We start from the raw sequence: 18,729 nt of genomic DNA on the forward strand, positions 1-18,729 counted from the left end.
AGACAGCTCATGTAAGGATAAATGAATATAGAGAGAGAATATGCAAACAACTGTCTTAGTGTACTTTTTCCGTTATTGAATTTATAAATGTAGTTTCTCTGTTCGTACTCCAAAATGTTACAAACAAATCAAGATCTATCACTTAGTTCATTGATGCTCTCCCCATCCTTGACTGGATGAGGAATTTCATTAACTTAAAATATTCTCCAGAGCCTCCTTAGTCATTAGGCATGATGGCAATAGAAAATGCTGTTTGAAGAGAAATTATACTAAAAATAAATATCTTTTTCATTTTAGTAAGTGCACACTGCTTAGTCATTGGGGAATTACATGACTATGTATAATTTAAATGTAAATTGAATTATGTTCAGTGACTGCTTCCATCTTCCTGATGATTCCATTTATTTTTGGCTAAATTATAACTTGGTTTTACTTTTATGCCAATAAAACAAGTAATAGAAATAATTTGAAGTGGGGAAAAAGGGAGATATCAGAAAAGATGGTTACTGCTAAGTTAGAGATCGAGAAACTGAATGTTTGGGTATGTTTGTGCTGTGTGTGTTTCCTCTGTTATGGTCAGGTTAATGTTTTTGTTTAACAGTAAGACTAGGTAGTCATCTTTCTCCTCTTCCTTTCAAGGATATTCTTTTGTTTTCCCTTTATTTAACTAGAATGTGAAACAGCATAACCATATTGCTTCCTAGTCATTCAGCCCTGGAGTCCTGTTGCCAGTTTACACATGTATATGTCTGTGTGGTACCAGAGCCCTAGTTCTGCTTCTTCAGGAGGGACTATTCCTGGAACTGTATTTTACATAAGTTCCCTTTTATTGACCCCAATAATTTATGCTCCTTTTAAACAAGAGACATGTCCATATTTTTCAAAACCAAACTGGCAGTTGCTATACGGCAGCTCAGTTCATGTTCAAGTGTTTATTTTTGGTCTTTTCCTTCTTTATTATCATTGAAGCATTACAACTAATTCGGTTCTGTGATTGGTCATACTTAGAAGCTAATGCTTCTGGGTTTCATTATCTTTACTTTCCATTTTTAGAAAGAAAAAGAACTTCAGAAACTTACACAAGAAGAACTAAACTTCAAAAGTCTGGTTCATGATCTTTTCCAAAAACTTGAAGAGGCAAAGAGTTCCTTAGCCATGAATCGAAGTAGAGGGAAAGTCCTTGATGCAATAATTCAAGAAAAAAAATCTGGCAGGATTCCAGGAATATTTGGAAGATTGGTAAGGTAGATTTATTTGGGAATGACTTCACATTTTTTTCAAGAAAAGACATTAATTGTTTTCTTATCTTAACTTAAAGAATTGTATATTGTCACTATACATAAAATAATAATTTTTGTTTTAAGGAACATTCATTTTTAAACCTTTTAGTTTTTTTATTAGGATATAAAAGTGTAAGTTTATATTAGAAAAAGAGAAGAAAGTAGGGGAGAAGAAATGAGAGAGAAGAGAGTGAAACAAGTGGAAGACATGGGAGAAGAGAGAGAAAAGGAGCGAGAGGAGGCATGGGATCCCATAGAAAGAAGGGAAGAATGGCAGCCTTGCAGTGGGGGTGGGGGATGAGGGGGTTCGTTCTTCCTTTTTATTTTTTGAGACAGGATCTCATTCTGTTGCCCCAGGCTAGAGTGCCCTGACTCAGCCTAGCTCACAGCAACCTTAGACTCCTGAGTTCAAGTCCTCCTGCCTCAGCCTCCCAAGTAGCCTGGACTACAGGTACCCCCCCCCACACACACACACACACACAATGTCCAGCTAATTTTTCTTTAGCTCAGGCTGGTCTCCAGCTCCTAGCTCAAGCAATCTACCTCCCTCAGTCTCGCAGAGTGCTAGGATTACAGGTGTGAGCCACTGGTGCCCAACCAGTTTTGGGGGGTTTATTTACTTAGTTTTGAATGACTACAGTCACTTTATATGTGTCAAGGGAAAACTTAGCAATGATAAGAAAACTTAAAACTACTTTGTCTTTTTTTTTTTTTTTTGTAGAGACAGAGTCTCACTTTGAAACCCTTGGTAGAGTGCCATGGCATCACACTGCTCACAGCAACCTCCAACTCCTGGGCTTAGGCGATTCTCTTGCCTCAGCCTCCTGAGTAGTTGGGACTATAGGAGCCTGCCACAATGCCCGGCTATTTTGTTGTTGTTGCAGTTTGGCCGGGGCCAGGTTTGAACCCACCACCCTCGGTATATGGGGCCTGCACCCTACCAACTGAGCTACAGGTGCCGCCCTACCTTGTCCCTTTTTTAAAAATAAGAATTTAGTGCTACTCAAACTGAAAGTTTGAGCCAACAAGTTCTCCAACCTGGGCAACATAGTGAGACCCTGTGTCTTTGAAAAAAAGAAATTAAAAACCTTCGATATATTTTGGGTTTCATAGAATCATACATAAGGTTTTTGACTATGTTTAGGGACATTGATAACGGATGATCTAAAAACCCAAGGATAGCAACTTGGGACCATTGCTGTTCCTGAGCCTGCAGAGGGAAGGGACTGTGGTCTGGAAGAAAGGGGGAAAATAAATACCTCAGCCCTGTTCACCTCTTGCCATCCAGTCTCCAACTATAACCTCATATTGGCTAAAGCTAGAAAGCCAAAGGAGCCAGGGGATGTAGTTCCTGAGTTAGTAATTCAGAGTTTTATAAGTTGTTTTCTTTATAGTACATTTAAATTTTTTACCTTCACATTATATATTTTCCTGAGATGAATACAGTTCTTGCATTTTGTGCTCATTAAAAATTCAAATTGCTGGGTGGCACCTGTGGCTCAGTGGGTAGGGCGCCGGCCCCATATACCAAGGGCGGTGGGTTCAAACCCAGCCCTGGCCAAACTGCAACAAAAAAATAGCCGGGCCTTGTGGCAGGTGCCTATAGTCCCAGCTACTTGGGAGGCTGAGGCAAGAGAATCACCTAAACCCAGGAGCTGGAGGTTGCTGTGAGCTGTGATGGCAATAAAATGAGACTCTGTCTCTTAAAAAAATAAAATAAAAAATTTAAATTGCTTATCTATAAACTTTTTTAAAGGTACATTAGAAACTACTTGTAGTGATGTCCTCTGTAGAAGGGGGAAGGATGGAGTAAGAAGGGCCAGTTAAAAGCCATGTATACAGAGTTTTTCAATTAAAAGTAACTTTAAAAATCTGTATGAATAGTAATAAAATGATCCTCTGCCTTTTGCCTAATTCCTTTTTTCCTCCTTTCTTAATTATTAGGGAGACTTAGGAGCCATTGATGAAAAATATGACATTGCTATTTCATCCTGTTGTCATGCATTAGACTACATTGTTGTTGATTCTATTGATACAGCCCAAGAATGTGTAAATTTCCTTAAAAGACAAAATATTGGAGTTGCAACTTTTATAGGTCTAGATAAGGTAGGTGTTCTTAATAAGCTACGTATAATTTATTTACTTTTAAGTGCTAAGGGTTATCACTTTTGTATTTTAACTTTTTCTTCACAGTTAATGAATACCTGATAGCGTTTGAGCATTATTTTAGATTCTTGGATTGCACAGTTATAAAAAATTAAAAAATCTTTTAGGGCCTCTTGTACACTCCAGTGTTAGAATGACCTCCAATGTTTGAGTGACAGGTACTTTGTGTTTCTAACTTCATCATCAAGAAGTACTTAGAAGATTATTCAACCATAACAACTCTCTCATTTTAGAATTTTTTTAATTACTTCAGAATGAAACATAGACATTAGCAGTCACTTCTCATTTCCATCCCCCACAGCAACCACTAATCTTCTTTTTTGTCTGTACAGATTTGTCTGTCCTGGACATTACATATAAGTGGAAGCACGCAAAATGTGGCTTTCGTATATACCTGCATTTACTTAACAGGTTTCTAGATACATTTATGTTATATTGTGTATCACTCTTTCATTCCTTTTTATTGCCAAATTGTTATTTCACTAAATATGATAATACTATATTTTGTATAACATCAGTCAGTTTATGGCTAGTTGTTTCCATATTTTGACTGCTTTGATAGTAATGCTGTTGTGAACACTCATACATTTTAAATGAACATGGGTTTTCAGTTCTTTTGTTTATATACCTAGTGGTGGAATTGCTGGGTCATATGGTAATTCTGTTTATCTTTTTTTTTTTTTTTTTTCATTGAGATGTGTCATAGCTCACCGCAACTCAAACTCTTGGGCTCAGGCAGTCCTCTTGCCTCAGCCTCTCGAATAGCTGGGACTGCAGGCACCTACCATAACGCCTGGCTGTTTTTTCCATTTTTAGTAGAGACAGGGTCTCACTCTTGCTCAGGCTGGTTTCCTACTTCTGAGTTCAAGTGATCCACCTGCTTCAGCATCCTGAAGAGCTAAGATTGCAGTCAAGAGCCACTGTGCCCGTCCCAATTCTATTTATCTTTTTTGAAGAACTGTCAACCTGTTTCCACATTAGCTGTACCATTTCCCACAAGGATATATGAGGGTTCCAACTTCTTCATATCCTCCCTATTCTTGTTTTATATCTTAGTTTTCATTGATGTTTTAGCTGGCCTGGGCTGGGCTCGAACCTGCCAGCCTCCATGTATGTGGCCAGCACCCTACCCACTGAGCTACAGGCACTGCCCTTTGCTTATTTTTTAATCAGTTTTCTTTTTATTGTAGTAAGAGTTTTTTATCCTGGATGCAAGTCTATTTTTTTCCATTCTTTAGATTGTATTTTCACTTTCTTGATGGTCTCCTTTGAAGAACAAAAGTTTTAAATTCTAAGAAACCACTACCTTGGCCAGAAAGGGATCATACCTGCAACCTAGCACTCTGGGAGATGGAGGTGACTGTCTCAAAAAAAAAAAAAAAAAGAAGAATGAAACTACTGCCTAATTCAAGGTCACAGTGATTTATCTGTTTCCTAAGAGTTTTATAGTAGCTTTTACATTTAGGTTTTTAATCTATTTTTGAGTTAATTTTTGTATATGGTATAAAGTGGGGATCCAGCTTTACTTTTTGCATGTGGCTGACTATTCAGTTGTTCTAGCACCATTTGTTGAAAAGACTGTTCTTTGAATTTTCTTGGCACCTTTGTTGAAATCAACCAACTATAAATGTAAAGATTTATTTCTGGACTTTAAATTTTATTACTTGGTAGCACATTGTCTTCGTTACATACTGTGTTTTTTTAGTACATTTTTGATATCAGGAAATGTGAGTCCACAAATTTCTTTATCAGTATTGTTTTAGGTATTCTAAGTTCCTTGAATTTCCGTATGAATTATAAGATTGGCTTGTTGATTTCTGCCCCCAAAATTGTAAGATTGGCTAGTTGATTTCTCCCAAAAGCAGGAGGGTGGGAGGTGACTGGGATTTTCATATAGGTTGCATTGAATCTATAGATCAGAGAGGTAATAATGCCATCTTAACAAAAAAAAAAAAAAAAAACAACTTTTTTTTTGAGACAGAGTATCACTATTGCTCCAGGCTAGAGTGCCATGGTGTCAGCCTACCTCACAATAACCTCAAAACTCCTGGACTTACGTGATCCTTCTGCCTCAGTCTCCCAAATAACTGGGACTACAGACACCTGCCTTATTTGTACTATTATTTAGAGACAGCAGGGTCTCGCTGTTTCTCAGGCTGGTCTCGAACCCCTGAGCTCAAAGGATCCTTCCACTTAGGCCTCCCAGGGTGCTAAGATTACAGGTGCGAGCTGCAGCACCTGGCCTGAGGTCTAATTTTATAACTTGTAGTGTACAAGTCTTATACAGGGTGGCCATAAAGTTCATGTGCAACTTAAACTATAGACAACTATTTTAAGTTGCACACAAACTTTATGGCCACCATGTATTTATTTTTCATTGAATTATTTCCATATTTTTTCAGTTTTCTTTGTGCTAGTATAATGGAATTCTTCATTTCGTTTTCTGACCTTTAATTTCTGGTATATAGCAGTACAATTTTTATGTATTGATTTTCGATCCTATAACTTACTGAACTCATTTAATTGCTTTTTTTGGTGATTTCCTTAGAAATTTTTATAGATAAGATCATGATACCTAGAAGAAATGACATGGTCTTTATTTTGTTTGTTATGTATGTTTTTGCTTTTAGATGGCTGTATGGGCAAAAAAAATGACCAAAATTCAAACCCCTGAAAATGCTCCTCGGTTATTTGATTTAGTAAAAGTAAAAGATGAGCAAATTCGCCAAGCTTTTTACTTTGCTTTACGGGATACCTTGGTAGCTGACAATTTGGATCAAGCCACAAGAGTAGCATATCAAAAAGATAGAAGATGGAGAGTGGTCACTTTACAGGGACAGATCATAGAACAGTCAGGTAATATGTTTTCCTTACCTTGAGTTTATGTTGTTGGAGAAGACTTCTAAAATGGACTTCTGTCCCCTGTTCTGCAGGTACAATGACTGGTGGAGGAAGCAAAGTAATGAAAGGGAGAATGGGTTCATCAGTTATCGCTGAAGTCTCTGAAGAGGAGGTCTGTATAGCTAAAATTGAAGTCAGACTTGTTTTATACACCTTTATTGAGACATAGCATACATATTACAAAGTTTGGCCATTTTAAGTTTAATACATTTTAATTGAATTTTGTATAAGTGAGAGTTTTATGTAAATACCTTTAAAGTTTTAAAAATAAAATATTAACTCAAAAATACATGTTCTACATAGCTTTTCAATTAATTCTCTAAGGTATAAGTATAGAAAAGACACCTGGTATATGTATCCAAATTTTTTTTTTTTTTTTTTTTTTTATTGTTGGGGATTCATTGAGGGTACAATAAGCCAGTATGTATCCAAATTTTAATTTTAAAATATTTTATTTCTGTGCTTATATTTTCACAAGGAATATATGACAATGACGGAAAACCCAGGAAAAACTACTATGTTGCATTATTGCCCTCAGAAAACTATATGTACTTTTTTCTTAGCTGAAAACATGTTCTTAGGTGTCCTAAATACTAACTTTCTCAAGTGTTTGGCCTTGATTTTCGCTCTCTCATACTTTGAAAATGTAAGTTTGTATCCTTCTGCCCAAGTGTTTGAATGTTATCTCTCACTGAAATAACAAGTGACCCTAGGGAACTTAAAGTTGTCTGTCCATCTCAGTAGGTGATATAGCAATTGGTTAACTGTCTCCTGAACTGTTAGGATTAGGGAGCAGACCGTGGACTATTTGGTTTTGTCCTAGTCTTAAGATCAGAAGTTTGAGTTTTCTTCATAAATTGACTCAGTCTGAAATGACTCTTGGTGAAAATTTTACTGGTACCTTTCATTTGTAGGTAAATAAAATGGGGTTACAGTTTGAAAAAGATTCTAAAAAATCACTGCAAATTGAAGAACAAAAAGTACATCTTGAAGAAGCAGTAGTTAAGTTACGGCACAGTGAACGAGAAATGAGGAATACACTAGAAAAGTTTACTGCAAGCATTCAGGTATTCCATTTGTGCTGGCATCTGTGTGTATGTCAATGTTAATTGAAACTATCACAGGTTAGTAGTGCCATTTGTTTTTTGCTTATAATTTTAAAATATAAGAGAGAAGGGTCCGGGCACAATGGCTTATGGCACTCTGGGAGGCAGAGGCAGAAGGATCATCCCTTGAGCTGAGGAGTTTGAGAACCAGCACGAGCAAGAGCTAGACTCCATCTCTACTAAAACACCTGACATTTGCATCTTCTTGGGAGATAGAGGCAGTTGGATTGCTTGAGCCCAGGAGTTTGAAGTTGCTATGAGCTAGCCCGATATCATGGGACTATATACAGCCTGGGCAGCAAAGTGAGACTCAGTCTCAAAAGAAAACGGGGGAAGTGGGGAGGGGAGAAGGTAGGACTTTGGGTTTCAAAGCAGGTCTCTGATTTTTTTTTTTTTTTTTGAGACAGTTTCACTATGTCGCCTTTGGTAGAATGCCATGGCGTCACAGCTCACAGCAACCTCAAACTCTTGGGCTTAAGCGATTCTCTTGCCTCAGACTCCCAAGTAGCTGGGACTACAGGCGCCCACCACAATGCCTGGCTATTTTTTTTTTGGTTGTAGTTGTCATTGTTGTTTGAAAGGCCCAGGCTGGATTTGAACTCGCCAGCTCCTGTGTGTGTGGCTAACACCCTAGCGGCTGAGCTACACCAAGCCAGGTCTCTGATTCTTGATGATTTTTTTGTTTGTTTCCCCATCTACTAGTGAATGATTCCCTATCACAGTGTTGCTCCAGCCACAGCTATTCTTGTTTTCTCTTTGTATTTCATAGAAACATGATTTTCCTTAGCATCTATATGACTTTTTATTTTTATTCTTCTTGAAGTGGATTATGTGATTATGATATGTAATGTTCTTTTTAAAAAAAAAAAAAAGATACATTTTCAGAAAATACCCAAATGATCATCACCTTCAATTTGGTATATCCTTTGACTTTTTTTAAATACTTAGTATCTAGTTTGCATGTAACACATTTATATTTGTGGTAATATGTATAACATTATAAAGTGTTCATGGCTTGGTGTCCAATAGCCCAATGGTTAGAGCACCAGCCACATACACTGGGGCTGGTGGGTTCGAATCTGGCCCGGGCCTGCTAAACAACGATGACAATTGCAACAAAAAAATAGCTGGGCATTGTGGCAGACACCTGTAGTCCTAGCTACTTGGGAGGCTGAGGCAAGAGAATTGCTTAAGCCCAAGAGTTTGAGGTTGCTGTGAGCTGTGACGCCATGGCACTCTACCATGGGTGACTAGTGAGACTCCGTCTCAAAAAAAGATGGCGGTGCCTATGGCTCAAAGGAGTAGGGTGCCAACCCCATATGCCGGAGGTGGCGAGTTCAAATCCAGGCCCGGCCCCCCCCCCAAAAAAAAAAGACTGGGCACCTGTAGTGGTTAGGGTGTCAGCTAAAGAAACAAGCCAGAAAAAAATAAAAATAGCTGGGCATTGAGGCAGGCGCCTGTAGTCCCAGCTACTAGGGAGGCTAAGGCAAGAGAATCACTTGAACCCACTCTACCGAGAGTGACAAAGTAAGACTAATTTAAAAAAAAAAGAAAATGTTAATTTGGTGTTTTAAATGTACCAAATTTTCTTCCCTTAATAAATCATGACTTCTTTCCAAACCAGTATAAATTTGGTTTTCAGTTCCTTTAGAGCATTTTTTGTACACAATCTGATACATGTTTTTCTGTGTTGGGTACAGTGCTATGCTTAAAATATCCTTGTAGGGATATCTTTATACACTCATCCCATTATTTCCTTAGAATAGATTTCTTTCTTTTTTTTTTTAAACAGAGTCTCACTTTATCACCCTCTGTAGAGTTCTATAGCATCACAGCTCACAGCAACCTCCAACTCCTGGGTTGAGGCGATTCTCTTGCCTGAGCCTCCCAAGTAGGTGGGACTAAAGGTGCCTGCCACAAGGCCTGGCTATTTTTTTATTGCAGTTTGGCTGGAGCTGGGTTTAAACCCACCACCCTTGGTATTTGGGGCTGGCGCCCTACTCAGCCACAGGCGCCGCCCTTAGAATAGATTACTAAAGTGACATCTATTGCACAGTATGCACACAACGTTTACCACATTGGTTGCATCAGTTTTTATATATGTGCTGCCAAAGAAAGTAAAACCAAATTGTTTTCAAAAATGGATTTTTATAATTTGTGTAATACTAGTAACATGTGCAAATAATTATTTTTCCATTTCTTTGAACACTAGGGTAGTCTTAAGAATGTTGTAAATTTACTACCACAAAATCTAAAAAAAAAAATCTCATTCTAACTTGTCTTTGTAATGACATGAAACATGTTTCATATTGATTGGCTTTTTTCATTATTTATATTCATATTTGTTGCCCTTTTCCTATTATCTTCTTAAAGACATAAGTTCCCTTTTTAAAAAATCAGAATGTTTAAATTAAATGTTATTGTTAGTTAAAATATTGATCTTAAATCTTTCTAGCGTTTAACAGAGCAAGAAGAATATTTGAATGTCCAAGTTAAGGAACTTGAAGCTAATGTACTTGCTACAGCTCCTGACAAAAAAAAACAGAAGTTGCTGGAAGAAAATGTTAGCGCTTTCAAAACAGGTATGTTTGAAGACAGACGTATTTTGAGATTATCAAAGTTTGCAGTGGTTAAGATAGCAGTTTGTAGAATAATAATAGGAACTAATATATTATGTGCACGAAATTGCACTATCTTATGGGTTTTGTTATTACCTAATCCTTAGCGCCATTTGACAAATGAAGAAACTAAGGCACAGAGTGGCGTGTGGGTGTATACTGTATACATAATGTGCCTCAGGTCACATGGCAGATGGTAATACGGGAATATGTGGTAGAGTCTGATTCTAGAGCTCAGGGTCTTAGTTTCATACTTTGGTATACTTTGACCCTAATTGCAAAATCACTTCAAGATAATAGTTGCAAATGTAGAAAACTGAGGAATTGGAGAAATTAAATCGCTCAAAGAAGAGCCACAAGGAATAAATTGTATGCATATGGAAAAACTTTATTTGAGAACTTAAATATGTATTTTCCTTGCAGAGCTTTTTGTTCTCATATACATATACACATGTTCTTTATGCAAGGGAATTCATACCATAGGCTCATAGGCACAGTGGGCTTGATAGTCTTGATTGCTATGCACACCAATGATAAGTGGATACCCATATTAACTTTTGTGTGTATCCGTATTTATCTGCACTTTTAATATTCAAGTATTCATTCAAATAACATCTGCTACTGGCCAGGCTTTGTTTTAGGTGCTGTTGATAGAGAAGTAGACAAAATAAACTCAGGAGCACACATTTAACATGAAACAGGGATATGTGAGTGGAGACCCAAAAGGAACTGTGAGTGCTAATAACTATGTGAGTACTGGGGAGAAAAGCATTCCAAGAAGAGTGTAGAGGAGTAAATGCAAAAGCCCAGAGCCAGGAGTATTCTGTAGCTAGAATAAAGGATGAGAAGAATCCGGGTCCCATGGGGCCTTCATCCATACTCCTCTTTCCCTGCATAAAACCTCAGTATTTTTTGTGACTGCTTTATAGTACCTAAGGGTCAATTGAAAAGCCAAAAATGTAGCCGGGCGTTGTGGCGGGTGCCTGTAGTCCCACCTGCTTGGGAGGCTGAGGCAAGAGAATCACGTAAGCCCAAGAGTTAGAGGTTGCTGTGAGCCGTATGACGCCACAGCACTCTACCCGAGGGCGGTACAGTGAGACTCTGTCTCTACAAAAAGAAAAAAAAAAGAAAAGCCAAAAATGTACATATGTGTTTTGGTGTCTATTCTGGAGACCCGTATCTTTAAGATTAAATTTTTCCCTTTACATTAATTTAGACTTGAAAAGTTATCTCTGGCTAATGTGCAAAACAGTAGAATAAGAGGGGCCACGGTGGATAACTTGTTAAATAAAGAATGGTGGTTTCAGAATTACAGACTGTATGCCACAGTTTTTCCTTCTAGTAGACATACTACATAGATAGATGGTAGGAACTTAAAAACAAGAAGGAAATGCTCTAAAAATAATCTTACAGCTGTGTACCTAACTTACTCTCTAATCACTGTAAGTGCTGGTCTCTACCCCACAAGTGAGCCAAGCCCATAGGCAGCCTAATGGAATTTCAACCACAAACTACATTGTCACAGTGCAGACGATTCCATGGACACATGTGGTAAAGTAGACCTTAGAACAGTTTATGAGTGTTAGCAATGTACAGGGCTTGCATCTATCTATTATGCTTAGGAAAATAAGGAATCCTGAAGTTCCTCCAAAAGGCAGGGTTTTGTTTAAGACTCAAATGGTGGTAAGAAGCATTGAAATTAAACTCAATAGGTAAACTGGAAGGTCAGGCTAAAGAAGGCGCTGATAACATACTGCAAAAAGATAAAGAAACAGGAAGTTAAGAGATTTGAAATTCCAATATCTGCCTAACAAGATAAAAAAAGAAATAGTAATTTTATCTAATACTTTTCTCTCAGCAAATCCTACTTCCCTCTTCCTGTGCCACATACCCATGTTCCCTTATTTAGGCTCTTTGTAGGAATCCCTATGTACCAGTTAGCTAAGCACGTTGATTGCCTTTCTACATGTGTAGGTATTCTTGATAACTTGAATTTCCCACTTTTTTGCCATCTCTTCATCCCTCCTATTGTGATTGGGATTTCAACTATAGAGAGCAGAATCCACTCAGTCTGGTGTAATAGGGTACGCATGGTATACGTGCACACTCGTATTATGTGTGTGATGAGGTATTAATCATTGAGATGGTTAAAGAAAGTTTCTAGATTGAACATTGAAGAATAATTTCCAGAACTACTCTGCAAAACTACTTCCCTACAATTAAAAAGAATTCTCTCAAATTGGGAAGATGCCATCACAACCACCAACAACAAAAGCACAGTGCACCCACTACAATCCACACCGTCAAAGTTGATGCCAAAGTGTGCCGGCTCTTACAAAGCTATTGACTGGGTACCAGAACCTCTAACTCTATCACAGAAAATTCAGACTTCTGTATGACTTCTTGTGTCATAAACAGATTATGTCTTCCAAATTATTCAAGTACTTTAGATTGAGTGTAAATTATATCTAAACCTTAGATGCCCAGGCATCTGGGAGATGTTAACTTTGTCACAGGAAGAGTGCCAACTCATCTTACCTCCTCCACTTGGTTATAATGTGGTGGATTGCTAAGTTAGTTTAGTAGAGGGAAATAACCACAATTTCTTCACGATAGGCAAATTAATATTGAGTCAGGCACATAATTTGTGGTTAAAATTTATAATGCAGCCAATAGTTCAGGAAATACCCTAAGAGAAAACTGGAAAGAACTTTGAAAAGAAGCTAAGAACATGAGGAAATGAATGGGTGTGTTAACAGGTGAGCCAGAGAATTTAACCTTCTGGGTTATTATAACACCATTTGTTGTGACATAGGATATTGTTTTTGAAAGGTGTTTTTTTTTTTTGGTTTTGTTTTGTTTTGTTTTTCCCCAAATGTCTCAAATGGGTTTTCATGCATCAAATTAAGTTACTGACTTAAGAAATTTACATCTAACAAGTGATACTCATTACCATACAGACACGAATTAAGCTCTTTTATCCTTTAATTTTAGAATATGATGATGTGGCTGAGAAAGCTGGTAAAGTAGAAGCCGAGGTTAAACGCTTACATAACATCATTATAGAAATCAATAACCATAAACTCAAGGCTCAACAAGACAAACTTGATAAAATAAATAAACAATTAGATGAATGTGCTTCCTCTATCACTAAAGCTCAAGTAGCAATCAAGACTGCTGACAGGTAGAGTATATGCAGACGACCCTACCCTGTCTCTCCCTTCCTACCTCCATATGGGGAAATGGGTTAATATTTAAGTTTAATGCTCCATTAATGTCTCTCTTACCATTAGTTATTAAACTACCTGACACACATTACCTAATATCATTTGGCCAATTTTTAGAAAACAACTGGTCAGTAGGTATCCATTGGGAACATACAGTTATACTTTATAACGCCTCAGTTACGAGCATAGAAACCAAGAGTTTGCTCCTTTGCTTTAGGATAGTAGTTGGTGGTTAAATAGATCTAGGCCTTACGAGTAAATAAAAGAGAAAGATGGATCTCTTAGCAGAATTGTCTTCGGAACTTAAATTTTTAATTAGCTAGAAGATTTCATTGTCTCCCCTAAAAAAAAATTTATTTTTGCTGTTCATACATCTTATTTATTTGAATAAATCTCACTCCGTGCCCTGGGTACAGTGCTGTGGCATCATAGCTCACAGCAACCTTAAACACTTGGACTCAATCCTCTTGCCTCAGCTTCCCACGTAGGTGGGACTAGAAGCCTGTATGCTCAGCTAATTAGATGGAGTCTAGCTCTTGCTTAGGCAGCTGGTCTTGAACAATCCACCTACTTTAGTCTTCCAGAGTGCTAGGATTACAGGCGTGAACCACTGCGCCTGGCCACATCTTGTTTTACAAATAATTTTTAGAGTATTTATTGTTTCTAAAATAATTAAAGCTAGGTATATACATAAAATATTAAAGTTTAAGCAGCTATTTTTTCTTAACATTCTAACAAATTGATTATGTGATTCAGTGCCTTTTGCTCTATGATTAGGAATTTATAAACCATTTTTATTGGTTTTTAACAGAAGTATGCTTAAACACATTTGTCAATCAAAGTAGAAATAACTATATTGGCCCGGTGCCTGTAGCTCAGTGGTTAGGGCACTGGCCACCTGCACCAGGGCTGGTGGGTTTTAACCCAGCCCAGGCCTACTAAACAAACAAACAAAAAAAATAGCTGGAAGTTGTGGGTGCCTATAGTACCAGCTACTAGGGAGGGTGAGGCAAGAGAATTGCTTGAGCCTGAGAGTTTGAGGTTGCTGTGAACTATGATGGCACAGTACTCTACAGAGGGCAACAAAGTGAGACTCTGCCTCAATTAAAAAAAAAAAAGGGCGGCACCCGTGACTCAGTGGGTAGGGTGCTGGCCCTGTATACCGAGGGTGGTGGGTTCAAACCTGGCCCCGGCCAAACTGCAACAAAAAAGTAGCCGGGCGTTGTGGCGGGCGCCTGTAGTCCCAGCTACTTGGGAGGCTGATACAAGAGAATCGCTTAAGCCCAGGAGTTGGAGATTGCTGTGAGCTGTGATGCTGCGGCACTACTGAGGGTGATAAAATGAGGCTCTGTCTCTTAAAAAAAAAAAAAAGAACTATATTAAGTGCATAATAAGGCCCATCATTTTTGAAAGTACTTGTTACCCTGTCTTAAAGTAGGAGGTAATTATTTGAAAAAATAGTTTCAGGGTTGTAGAAATTTAAGAATAATGTACTGGGCAAATTTGCAGAATGGATATTAGAATATATAAGGAAGACTCATTAATTTTTATATTGTGTGTTTAATATATAACTCATCCCACAAGTGTTTGTATAAATTGATAAAACTTGTTTAAGGATGGTTTAGTAAAACAGATTTAGAAAACTATGATAGAAAAAAAGTCTCATAATGTCATCAGAAGTTCTTTGGTAGGTTTTCAGAAGCAGAATACTACATTTTTAATGTGTCTTTTTGCTTCTTTAGAAATCTTAAAAAGGCACAAGACTCTGTCTCTCGAACAGAGAAAGAAATAAGAGATACTGAAAAAGAAATAGATGACTTAAGGGCAAAACTAAAAAGTATTGAGGATAAAGCAGCAGAAGTTATAGAGATTACAGAGGCTGCAGAGGTAAGACTTGGTTTGCATTGGAGAGGGAGGAAAGATATTTGCAGTAATTAATGAGTTGGACATACAACATTAGTGCTGCCTTGAATATGGTAGGCAATCAATAGGTTAGAAGCCTTCTAACTATAAGCTTTTATTTGTAAAGAAATGAGTACCATATTAAAACTTTTATGTCAATTAAAATGTTTTAATTTAAAATGGAAGAAGCATTGGAAGAGATTGCTAATGCCATCTTTGAAATGTGAAAATACCTGTTCTATTTGAGATTATCTTTGTAAAAGTTCTTTTTTTTTTTTTTTTTTTTTTTTATTTGTGCCTGCTTTATTTCTTCCCTTCTACCTTAACTTTCCTTGTTTAAGGTAGAGGTGTCAGATGTTTCCTCCTGTTTACATAGTTAAATTGGAATTACTTATAGTTTTACACAGAAGAGAGTAGATTTTGTTATTAAAAACTTCCAAGTGATGGAACTTAGACTGTATGTAAAAGTTCTTCTTGATCTTTAGAAATCCTTACCAGAGATCCAGAAAAAACATCGTGATCTACTTCAAGAACTAAAAGTTATTCAAGAAAATGAACATGCTCTTCAAAAAGATGCACTTAGTATTAAGTTAAAACTTGAACAAATTGATAGCCACATTGCTGAACATAATTCTAAAATAAAATATTGGCAAAAAGAGGTGAGATTGTTACCATTTAAATTTGACTTTCACATATGCTTTATGGAAAGTGTGGGGGGGGTGGGCCTAAAAAATAGTTAACACAGGCTTGGTGCCTGTAGCTCAAGCGGCTAAGGTGCCAGCCAGCCACATACACCAGAGCTGGTGGGTTTTAATCTAGCCAAACAGTGACAACTACAACCAAAAACTAGCCGGGCGTTGTGGCAGGTGCCTGTAGTCCCAGCTACTTGAGAGGCTGAGGCAAGAGAATTGCTTAACCTCAGGAGTTGGAGGTTGCTGTGAGCTGTGATGCTACGGCACTCTACCAAGGGTGACAGCTTGAGCTCTATCTAAAAAAAAAAAGGTAACACAATTCCTTTTGTTTTCCTAGCAATACGACTGTCATATTGTTTTTTTTTTTTTTTTTGTAGTAATGTGCTTTCTCTAACTCTCACCTACATCACACTTTTAGATTTCCAAAATATCCTTGCATCCAATAGGAGATAATCCTGTTGAAGATGTTTCAGTTCTAAGCCCAGAGGATCTTGAAGCAATCAAGAATCCAGATTCTATAATCAATCAAATTGCACTTTTGGAAGCCCAGTGTCATGAAATGAAACCAAATCTTGGTGCCATTGCAGAGTATAAAAAGAAGGTATAGAGAACTGTTTATGTATACCAGTCAAATTATTTATAGTCCTTAGCCTAAATTCTGGCCTTCGGTTTTATATAATTAGCAACACTAATTTTCATGTCAGATTTATATCCATTTAGATTTTTCCTAACATACTATCCTTTTCACAGGAAGAATTGTATTTGCAACGAGTAGCAGAATTGGACAAAATTACTAATCAGAGAGATAATTTTAGACAGGCATATGAAGATCTTCGGAAACAAAGGCTTAATGAATTTATGGCAGGTTTTTATGTAATAACAAATAAATTAAAGGAAAATTACCAAATGCTTACCTTGGGTGGAGATGCTGAACTGGAGCTGGTAGACAGTTTGGACCCTTTCTCTGAAGGAATCATGTTCAGGTTTGTAATTACGCTGCATTTTTAATCTGCTTGTTACCTATGGGTATGTATTCTCCAAACCCAGTATTTGTTGGGTAGTGGGATGTGAAGGTAAGATCTATGTTTTGTTTTATTTAATAATAATTTGTTTCCATGCTACGTATGCTGGCAGTTTACAAGGACAAACAGCAAATAACCTTTACAAAATATTTTTCTAGTTCATCTTTTTTTAATTTTCAGGCTACTTTAGTTTTACATCAGTACTGAAAATTGCATTTGCTGTTTAAATCTTAAAATTTGGTAGGTGTTTCAATGTGTTCATTCTCTGTTTTTATAAAATATCCCCAAAAGAGTTCATATTTGTGAAAAGCAAATTAGAGATTTTAAAGGAAGGAAGGTGGTGGAAGTAAATTATGGAAAACAAATCATGAGGTTTCGGGCTTTTCAAGTAATTTGACTAAAGAGATTTTCTTAATTATTGCAGTGTTCGACCACCAAAGAAAAGTTGGAAGAAGATCTTTAACCTTTCGGGAGGAGAGAAAACACTTAGTTCACTGGCTTTAGTATTTGCTCTTCATCACTACAAACCCACTCCTCTTTACTTCATGGATGAGATTGATGCTGCCCTTGATTTTAAAAATGTATCCATTGTTGCATTTTATATATATGTAAGTGATCATTTAAGGAATTTTCTGCCCATGAATTCTTTGACTAATTTCTTACTATTGAGCTTTTTTCCTTATTCTCTAACTGCATATTTTATGGTATCAACGGAGACCAGATCTTTATTTGAACTATATCCACTTTGGAGAAGTAAAATATAAATTGAAAATGCAAATCAGCATAATCACAAATAGTATCCCAAGTCTCCTTCCTAGATCTTTTTCACTAAAAGACTTCTAGGTTGGGGTGGTGCCTGTGGCTCAAAGGAGTAGGGCGCTGGCCCCACATACCAGAGGTGGCAGGTTCAAACTCGGCCCTAGCCAAAAACTGCAAAAAAAAAAAAAAAAAAGACTTCAGGCGGTGCCTGTGGCTCAGTGAGCAGGGCGCTGGCCCCATATACCAAGGGTGGCGGGTTCAAACCCGGCCCCGGCCAAACTGCAACAAAAAAATAGCCAGGCATTGTGGTGGGCGCCTGTGGTCCCAGCTATTCGGGAGGCTGAGGCAAGAGAATCGCCAAAGCCCAGGAGTTGGAGGTGGCTGTGAGCTGTGACATGACAGCACTCTACTGAGGGCCATAAAGTGAGACTCTTGTCTCTAAAAAAAAGGAAAAGAAAACTTCTAGGTTGTCATACTTCCAATAATTACCAAATTCCTTTCATCTTGCCTGCATAATATCAATCTAATGTTAAATTTGTTATCCAAAAAAAACATTGAGGTTATGTTTACTATTTGTTTTACCTGTTATTGTTTCTAACTTATTATCTTTTTTTCCCATAGGAACAAACAAAAAATGCCCAGTTCATAATAATTTCTCTTCGAAATAATATGTTTGAAATTTCGGATAGACTTATTGGAATTTACAAGACATACAATATAACAAAAAGTGTTGCAGTAAACCCAAAAGAAATTGCATCTAAAGGACTTTGTTAAGCTTGTTTATACAGAAGACTCTTTAAAAAATTGAATTGGTGTAGATGCTGCTTATTGTATTACCAATTTCTCTATTTGTAAGCAATGGACTTGTATAAAATACATGTTCTTAAACTGGATCACAAAATTATTCTATTTTATGCTATTAAGAGTCATTTTATAAAGTCTAATAAAGTATTCTATGTACTTCTAGTAGATTGTAAGAACCTGACAATTTTGTAAGTGGCAGACTATGGAGAAAAATGAGATACTTGGAGAGTCAGGTTACTCACTCACTGCTGC

At 37.2% G+C, this 18,729-nt stretch overlaps 1 protein-coding gene across 3 annotated transcripts in view; it reads left to right on the plus strand.

Annotated features, from left to right (window-relative positions):
- Positions 1 to 18,574, plus strand: part of SMC4 (structural maintenance of chromosomes 4) — a 36,071-nt gene extending 17,497 nt beyond the window's left edge. For all 3 annotated transcript variants that reach the window (XM_053599217.1, XM_053599218.1, XM_053599219.1), the window contains 13 exons: positions 1,054 to 1,239; positions 3,225 to 3,386; positions 6,077 to 6,302; positions 6,380 to 6,459; positions 7,262 to 7,414; positions 9,909 to 10,035; positions 13,066 to 13,255; positions 15,041 to 15,185; positions 15,686 to 15,859; positions 16,311 to 16,493; positions 16,643 to 16,875; positions 17,339 to 17,522; positions 18,295 to 18,574. In XM_053599217.1, coding sequence (XP_053455192.1) covers positions 1,054 to 1,239; positions 3,225 to 3,386; positions 6,077 to 6,302; positions 6,380 to 6,459; positions 7,262 to 7,414; positions 9,909 to 10,035; positions 13,066 to 13,255; positions 15,041 to 15,185; positions 15,686 to 15,859; positions 16,311 to 16,493; positions 16,643 to 16,875; positions 17,339 to 17,522; positions 18,295 to 18,447 — 2,196 coding nt within the window. In that variant the 3' untranslated portion in view covers positions 18,448 to 18,574. The remainder of the gene's footprint in view (positions 1 to 1,053; positions 1,240 to 3,224; positions 3,387 to 6,076; positions 6,303 to 6,379; positions 6,460 to 7,261; positions 7,415 to 9,908; positions 10,036 to 13,065; positions 13,256 to 15,040; positions 15,186 to 15,685; positions 15,860 to 16,310; positions 16,494 to 16,642; positions 16,876 to 17,338; positions 17,523 to 18,294) is intronic.
- Positions 18,575 to 18,729: the final 155 nt, after the last annotated feature.

Source organism: Nycticebus coucang, chromosome 8 (genome assembly GCF_027406575.1).
Source record: "Nycticebus coucang isolate mNycCou1 chromosome 8, mNycCou1.pri, whole genome shotgun sequence".
Taxonomy (NCBI): Eukaryota; Metazoa; Chordata; class Mammalia; order Primates; family Lorisidae; genus Nycticebus; species Nycticebus coucang.